At 32.3% G+C, this 9261-nt stretch overlaps 1 protein-coding gene and 1 pseudogene across 1 annotated transcript; both read right to left on the reverse strand.

Annotated features, from left to right (window-relative positions):
• Nucleotides 1-2309: 2309 nt before the first annotated feature.
• LOC132308638 (probable LRR receptor-like serine/threonine-protein kinase At1g53440) lies at nt 2310-6479 on the reverse strand (annotated as a pseudogene).
• Nucleotides 6480-7913: 1434 nt separating this feature from the next.
• LOC132309987 (probable LRR receptor-like serine/threonine-protein kinase At1g53440) lies at nt 7914-8593 on the reverse strand. The gene is made up of 2 exons (XM_059808230.1): nt 8513-8593; nt 7914-8240 (listed from the first exon to the last, which is right to left on the reverse strand). The coding sequence occupies exons 1-2, from the start codon at nt 8591-8593 to the stop codon at nt 7914-7916; spliced, it is 408 nt and encodes a 135-aa protein (XP_059664213.1).
• Between the last annotated feature and the right edge of the window lie 668 nt (nt 8594-9261).

Here is a 9261-nt window from a genome sequence, read left to right on the forward strand (position 1 = left end):
CTCTAATTGTTGGAAGTAAATGATCCTATGTGTTTTTTATTTCTCTGTGAGTAACGTTTGTGTGTGTGTGTGTATATATGTATATATATATCTCTCTGTATATATATATATATATATATATTTATAATTTTTTAAGGGTATTTTAGTCTTTTAATCTAATTCATTAAACTAATGGGTCGGTGATTAAGTCATTTTATATCGTGTCAAAACTCTTCAACTAAGGTTGGGATGTTAGTAAAAAATGAAGTAAAAATTTGTGATGTGAGTGGTACTTATTTAAAAAAAATATTTAAGTATGATATTTAATGCAGAATGCCAGTGAAACGGCCCTTTAAACATTGTTTTCATGCACGTGGTTGTGGAAAATTCCAAGAGTATAAAAGCATTCCTAAAAGAGGAGCAAAAGACTATGGTCTAATTTTTAATTCATCATTTTGAGTAAACGCGTTGAAGTTGTACCTCAAAGAACCGCGGGAAAAAGTTGATTAGCTCTTTAACAAATTAAAAATATTTAAATTTATTATCTATTTGTGATCAGATTGAATGATAGATCAAATCGAATTAAATTCGCGGATTAGAGTTTTTTTCTAAACAGTCAAATATTATTTATTTATTAACTATAACCCAATAGATGAAATTTCAATTTTTCAACATTAATTCATATATTTAAATAATCATTAATTAATACATTTTTAGAGTCCATTAAATGATCATCAATTATTAAATTAACTAATACATTCTTTGAATATATATATATATATATATATATATATATATATATATATATATATATAAATCTCATGGATTGAATCGGATCGTACTCTCGAATTGAATTTTTAACAATCCAACTCGTAATTTGATCCATGAGCTACGGATTCGATTTTTTTGAATCCGCCATCAATCCGTGGGTGTAGCAATTCGATCCGATCAGCACAAATCGGATCGAATTCGCTAATTTACAAATTATTTGTCTACCCCCACTTTTCAAGCTGAATAAAGCCCGCAAATGTATGTATAAATATTTATGAAATGTAATTAAGAGCAGAGAAGATTATAATTTGATTCATTTGAAAGCATAAGTGTTGGTAGACTATTGTATCTTTTACTTTATCATTTATATGAGTGTGAGCTTTATTTTGAGGTTCTACGTCTTTTAAATGATAAATAATTTCATCTAAATTATATATCAAAGTGTTTTATGTTGTAAAATTACAAAAAAGAAATGGTATGAGTTTTACCTGAGGTAGCATCTGTCACATTCAAAGTCCATATTTTAATTATAAATTTTTGAGTTTGGAATGGGATACAAAAGGTGATGGATTGAAGTTCATATTTATTTTATTGCATGATTGGCTAAATCCAATCATTTAATCAAGTAGATCTACTATATTAAATTGTGGTGGATTATTTACCTTTTATGTGCAAACTTGAGTATAGAGAAACATTGAATGATTTTGCAAATAGTGCTGCTATTTATAGCAAGAGTCAGTTAGGCCGATTCTTATTATTATTTTTCACAAGGTGAAGAAGTCAAACATCAGTTTCGTGCATGGCTGGCTATGGAATATTACAAGCAATTGAAAAAGTGGTAGCTGTAAAATAAAGGAAATTTGTGTGTGACTATGTTGCCTTGTAGTCTTTTGTTATTCTCAAAGTTTGTGGAGAGCCAGGAGAGAAGGCGGTGTAACCAAATCAACCCCATATCCAATCACACTCTCAAAAATTGGCTTCCACCTGCCACTTGGAGTTTGGGATAGAAACATGCATGCATACTTTTCAAAAACTTCAAAAGCTATAGCAGTTGGATTTAATTTTTTTTTATTTTTGAAAATTCCAAAAATAAAAAATTAGACCACTCGGATGCGAAAGTTCGTCTTATTATTATTATTATTATTTTTTTTTTGCAATATAGCAGTTGGATTAATCAATAACACTGCTTTCATGCATGGCTGGCTGTGGAAAATTCCAAAAATGTATAAGCATTCCTGAGAATAAAGAGTAAATTGGTCCAAATACACCACTCATGTCAATTCAAACAATTGATGCCAAAGTCCCTCTTAACGACCAACTCCAACAATTGAATAGATATTATTTTAGGTTTGCATTATTTGAACGCTACATTTATATATATATATATAGGTATTCTATAATTGTAATGTTTATTTCATTTCAGTTTTCATTTTGTTGCCATAGAAGTTATGCCTATAACATTCATTGAAGTACCTTTTTCCCCTTCCGTTCACCATTGTCAATATGATGGTCCATGTTTGATATCCTTGTAAGATTTAGTATAGATTCTCAATGCTGTATTAAAAATAGTTATTGATGCTAAAAAAACACATATACGTATAGGCATTTGAATTCCTTGTACATAATCTTTAAACATCATAAATACAATTAAAGAAAAGAACATGCACAAAGTTCACATAACATAATTTCAAAGCGCCATAGTTACACATCACATATTCGTTAATCAGTGTAGATTCACATCATAAAGATATGAAAGAAGCTTTCTTGATGAAGTTTCTTCCTTCATAAAACCATTCCTATTACTTTGGATAGAAATGGAGGAATCAATCCACAGCCCATCCATTGATATGCTCTTCTGCACCAGACTGTCCTGAGAGAATGACGAAACGTGTGTCTGGCTGTCCTATGACAGCTTCTCAAAGGCTTTAAACCTCAAGTACTCGTTCTCTGAACTATGCTTCACTATCGGTGCGTGGACTGGGCTATTGCCCTCAAGCATACTCATCACAGAAGACATGGATGGTCTAAGGGTGGGAGATGGGTTGGTGCATAAAAGAGACAAGTTTAAAATCCTCAGTGCCTCTTCTTTTGAGTAGTTTGAACCGAGACTCAGATCCACAAGTTCTAAAAGATTTCCCTGCTCTTGCAGAACATAAGCCTGCAATGCCAAGGAGAAACAAATACAACTTTAATTATCCTATGCAACCTCCAACTGAGTAACTATAAAACATGAAGTACTCATAAAATTAGTAGATATGTAAAAGAAATAAACAAAAGCATTTCCATCATAAAGCTATTCAGAATGAAAAAAAATCTCGTTTTTCTTTTCTAAAAACATATTTTTTTTTTGGATTTTGATTGAAACTTCATCTTCACATCACGCAGACCAATAAAAGTCAGTTAAATGTAGGAAATGCATTTGAATTTAGTATACTACTCTCATTCAAGCAGAATCTGATTCAATTATCAATTTCCTTTATGTCTATTTTCATCACAACCGGAAAAAAAAAAAAAAAAAAAAAAAAAAAAAAAAAAAAAAAAAAAAAATCCTGTCTGTCATCATTCAAGAAACAAAATCATTTTGAAATATCGTGGTCATGTGAGATTGAACAGTTTATAAAAGTTTTTCCACTGAATTTAATTTAAAGTTTTGATTTAAGCACTTTTATAAAAAATCTAAAAAGAATCATTATATTAGAAGCCTTTTCATCTGAAGACATTTAAGAATTGGAGAAACAAGAGCAAGCTCTAGAAGGGTAAACCGAAAGGGCTAGTTACAGGAGGTTCCTGCCATTGCGAGGTCTGGAAAGGGACAGATGTATGCAGCCTTACTTCCGCATGGGTATAGGCTGTTTGCAGTTTTGAACCTCTAACCTTTAAGTCACAATGGAGCAACTGGCCTGCCCATAGAAATATAAACCAAAAGACTCGAAAGAGGAGAACTCCAAAAAGAAAGCTTACCCAATCAAGAAGGTAAACAAACTCCTCCTTTGGCCTGTCATTTGTATTGCTTTCCCCACCGACAATCTCTAATAAAACGATTCCAAAGCTGTAAATATCTATTTTGTCTGTCAAATAACATTTCAATGCATATTCAGGAGCCATGTATCCTCTGAAAAATAAAAAAAATAGAAAGTGCATGAAAAATTGAGCAATTAATAAGGTATGAATAGATGCAAAGAACAATATAGAAGGCGGAAAAGTGATGGATATAAACTCACATTGTTCCAGCAATTCTAGTGCTGATCGGTATGGGTGTTCTCTTCTTCATCAAGTTTGGCCAAACTAAAGTCAGATATCTTAGCATTCAGATCCTTATAAAGCAACGCATTTGTAGCCTTAATGTCTCTATGAACGATTTTCAACCTTGATTCCTCGTGAAGATATGCTAAACCCTTTGCTATTCCTAAGCTTATTCTCTTTCTTGTTAGCCAATCCAAGTTTAGATTGTGTTCATTGCGACCTAAAAGTAAGAAAGAGTCATATCATTATAGTCACTCTTATAACGTATATACATTGGTGTAAAAGATTAAGTTTGCAAATAGTGCTGCTATTTATAGCAAGAGAAAAGGTGAAGTCAAACGTCAGTTTCATGCATGGCTGGCTATGGAAAATTCCAAGCAATTGAATTTTTTTTTTTGATGCACCAATTCTTGCCCAACTGCTCAAGTAGCCAATTTAAATCACAAGACTCACCAATCATGACTGATTGAAATAAAAGCTTATTCCATTTCCAAATTATTATTTTTGTTATAAAGTTCAAAGAAGCATTCATACACTCATAATATTGCTTCTAACATAGCTATGCAAATCTCTTTGCTATCATACCGTTTAAGCTAATTTTCATTTCAAATGATATTTAAATCATTGAAGAATTGGTTGTTGATGTTTATAAGTAGTAATTAAAAAATAAATATATTTTTAGAAGAATTCAGCGATAATTGATATTCCTGACACTTAGAATTTTATCCCATTTTAAGTGATATTCAAATTGCTCTATCAAACACACTTAATTATTATAGTGCTAAATAATTTGGAATTAATTACTAAATTAAGTTATCAAACAGCTTCATGGACCACATACTGATATTTATTCTTTTAATAATAAAAAAAATGCATGTATTTTTGTAACGACTCGAACCCGTAGGTCCGAACCGTTAGCCGGGTCCTTACCCGAACCCGATGTCAACTAGGGACAATACCATTCTTTCCAACGTCAATACATATTATACGTGCCATTTCGGGTTTGTAAAAAAAATAAGTAATAATAAATAAATAAATAATAAAATAAGATTATAGCTATAAAGTATATTAAAACGGTCTATTAACCCATCGAACCCTGTGGAGGAGCGTTGTCCGCCACTTGCCATCCGTGTCCTGAAAAATGTTAAATGTAATAGGATGAACAAATTGCTTAGTAGGTAGTGTCTAAGATACACTTCTTGTGGCCCAGTGAAAATAGGAATAGAGGATAGGGGTCATGCTATGCCGGAAAAGAATACAACATAAATTCCAATTTCAAAGAAACAATACCATGCCATAATATGCAATGTCTTGTATGTCGCTCCCCATTTTCAAAATTCAAATCCATTGCTTTTCAAACTGTTAATATAATTTGTCCGTTGGTGACTCCGCAACGACATGAGAGAAGGATTAGCTACTATTCCTGACATTTGGTACCTCCGCGGTGTCATTTGGGGCCAGACAGCTCAACCACGTTAAGGTACTCTCCCTAATTCCCTCTAGGCTATATTAACACCACGGCCCTTTGGTGACTCCGCGACGACCTGGTTTTCTAAAAAACCATTTATCAAAATAAAAAAATTCCCAAAAAATCCCTTTCACTTTCATTTCAAAATACTTTCCCCTTTTCTTTCATGCCCAATGCTATGGATGCATGCCATGTATTTTTCCAATAGTATGAAAATAGAGGAAATTTACACTTCACAATTTAACATGCTTCTTCATAGAAATTTCTAGGAAAATAATAAACACCGTGGCATGGAAATTGACATTTAGGCATGTTTCTTACATAATACCATCAACACATATAAGCATAAAGTTTATATTACAACAATTATATCATTTTCAAGACAAACAATTTAAATAAGACATGCTTCACAAGAAATTCTAAAAAAAATTATATATGCTTACATACATCATTTCTAGCAATTAGTAATATAATAGGTATAGGAAATCAACATTTAAGCATGTTTTTCATATACATCAATTAACACATAAATCCAAGAACTTTATACACCATAATAAAATCATTCTAGGGTTAATTAACACCAATTAAATATGTTAGCAATAATTAACAAGAAATTGACTCACAAAGGAATAAGAAATTGGGAATTAGAAACCCCTAACTCAAGGATGATGAAAAATCCCTAAAATAGGTCTCAAAATCGGAATCCCTAGAGAGTACCAAATCTGAAATTGCTTATATGGATGTGTAGATCTCACCGTGCCCTTTAATTTGCTGCAAACCGCATCAAAAATCATTCAACGGTTTGAGAGAAATTGAGATTTGAAGCTTAATAGAGAAGGAAAAAGAAAAAAGAAAATTTGTGAGGGAGAGAGAATCCAGCGGGGAGAGAGAAAGAAAAAGAAAAGTGAGGCCAAGAAATGGCCTCTTGGCCCATTTTCTAAAAATAAAAATGTGGATCCCATCTTTAAAATAAGATTTTTTTTTTTTTTTTAACTTAAACCACAAATACGCGCGCGCGCGCACACACATATACATAACAATCCACAACCACATAAAACACATTAAATAAAATGCATAGGATGCAAATGGACTCAACTAAAATTTCCGTATGCAACAATTCCAGTAATGGGTCCTACATGGGACCGTCCGGTCCAAAAAACGAAAAAATGCAAAAATGACAACCTTACATTTCAAAGAGTCCTGGAGTCAATGAAATGTCCCAACCAACTCTCGGACACAATCGGCACACTCCACGGTGTTCGGCACGCACAACAAGAAAAGACGAGAATACCTTTGCATGAACGAAAAATTCCAGAAAAATAGAAAATGAAAAAATTCAGAAATATTACAATTTTATCAAAAAATTCTAGCAGCCTTGAGTTTATTGGAGTTGATGTTGGGAAAAGGAAATATCAACTCTAAGAAAGTCTATACACATGTTTATCAAGTCTACCAAATTTACTAAATCTATTTTATTTATATTTTATTCAATATTTCCAATGTTTATTAATTTCACCATAGCAGTTATGCACATAATATTCCTTGTAGTAAATTTTTCCTTCAGGTCACCATTGTCAGTTGATATGTTATATTCCTTCCTATTGATATCCTTAAAAGATTTAGAATAGCTTTTCAGTGTAGATTTAAAATAATTATTGATGCTAATATATATATATATATATAATCTTAAGAGGTTGGTCTAGTTGGAAATGATTTTGACCTTGGTATCTCATGAACCATTAGATTTCAGGGGGACAAATAAATTCTTAGAAGGGATGTGTGAATACCAACTAAAATATATACACACACACACACACATATTCAACAAGAGTAATATACTTGCACCGATTTGTTATAGTGAATTATTTAACCGAATGTTTCAAATTAGTTTTTTATACATAATACATATAAGTGAATGGCCCCACTTCTTTATTTATGCGATTTGTTATAGTGAATTGTCGACCTATTTCTTTCGATTAGGTAATTCATTACAACAAATCGGTACAAATATCATTACTCATTTAACAATAGGTATTTGACAATCAAGATGGTCAAAGCTTGTAAATAGTTATATCGAGGACTTAAAAGCTTGATTAAGCGTGGAGACACCAATTGGTGTAATGTCTTGATGTATGATGATAACAAGCATATTCATTTATACCGAATGGAACTATTCAAAATTCTTTAAAATAAGCATGAAGAAGACTTCTTCAAAAATTGCCATTCCAAAAGTCCAAAAAGGAAAGAAAATTACAAAGAAAAGCTGGAAGCTAAAGGGTAAATAATGAACCAAATTAAACACGGCTCATCCACAGACTAATTCTTATTAATTTGAATAGAAATCGAGGAATTAATCTATTTTTGGATTTTCTCAAGGTATATATACTAATAATAGTATTTAAAACACCACAGTATTATATTACAATTGGTTTATAAAATTTTCAAATTTAAATTATAGAGTCCAAATTAAATTTTTTGGCTCCACCTGTGTCTGAGAGACTGTGGAGACGTCTGTCTGGGTGTCCAGTGATAGCTCCTCAATGGCTTCAAACTTGGAATCCTCGTTCTCTGATCTAAGCTTCACTATTGGCGCTTGGACTGGGCTATTGCCCTCGATCATACTCACCACACAAGACATGGACGGTCTAAAGGCGGCAGATGCGTTGGTGCATAAAAGAGACAAGTTTAAAATCCTCATTGCCTCTTCTTTTGAGTAGTTTGAACCAATTCTCGGATCCACAAGTTCTAAAAGGTTTCCCCGCTCTTGCAGAATACAAGCCTGCAATTGATACCCAGATAAAATGCAACTTTTTTTTTTTTAATCCCATGTACACTTTCCAAATGAGTAACTTAAAAACATGAAAAAGTATAGTTATTTCAGGCCTTTTTGGAGTGCATTTGAAGTCATGTAAACAAGTGCAAGTTGTAGAGGTGTGTACAAAATACCATCTAATTAAAGAGGATAAAACTCAAAAAGGAAAAGTTTTACCCAATCTAGAAGGTGAACAAACTCCTCCCCTGGCCTGTAATTTGTAATGCTTTCCCACTGACAGTCTCCAATAGAACTACTCCAAAGTTGTAAACATCTGATTTGTCTGTCAAATAACCTCTGATTGCATATTCAGGAGCCATGTATCCTCTTCAAAAATGAAAATAAATGAAGAGCTTAAACAATTGTGCAATTAATAAGGTATAATTTGCAATCCATTACAAGTAAATAGAGAAATTCTTGTTATATATAATAATCCACTATGATCTCTTCAACTATTCTTGATAACCCTTTTGGTGGGAACCCAAAAAAAGGGTCTCTAATTTGGAAATAGCATATTGAAAGCAGGAGCAGTTACTACCCATTAAAGATACAAAGGCAGACAATACAGTCAACTACAACACCACTGCCGGTCTCACTTATGAAGTATCTTTTAGTAAGAGAATTTCTCATCCTATCGAAAGAGAAAAACAAAGAATTAACGAAATATCAATGTTACAACCCATCAAAATATAATACCAGTACAATATGACAATAGCAATCCATTATAGGGTTTACATAAGATCTGATGCCTCTTTGGGAAAGGAGATACAGATAGGTGATCGTTAAATAATTGTTAACTAAGTTTCATTTACAAACTATGGTTATTTATCTATGTCTTCTTCCAACAATACATTATTTGTGTTCTAACACCAAGTTGTTGCCATTATACTCAGAGATTAGATGCAAATAAGAATAGAGTAATGCTATCAAAAGAGTGGTTAAATATGGAGAGGTCGTAACTCTTGTCATGAGAGAGTTCTCTTGATAG

Source organism: Cornus florida, unplaced genomic scaffold, assembly GCF_030987335.1.
Source record: "Cornus florida cultivar Cherokee Brave unplaced genomic scaffold, ASM3098733v1 CherokeeBrave_3.0.0_Hap2_Chr05, whole genome shotgun sequence".
Taxonomy (NCBI): Eukaryota; Viridiplantae; Streptophyta; class Magnoliopsida; order Cornales; family Cornaceae; genus Cornus; species Cornus florida.

What these genes read in the sequence shown, in the direction of transcription:
- LOC132309987 (XM_059808230.1), bottom strand. Translation starts at nt 8,593, where the DNA reads ATGGCTCCTGAATATGCAATCAGAGGTTATTTGACAGACAAATCAGAT. An exon ending in GAGTAGTTCTATTGGAGACT is followed by an intron (nt 8,241 to 8,512) that starts GTCAGTGGGAAA and finishes TATCAATTGCAG; the next exon opens with GCTTGTATTCTGCAAGAGCG.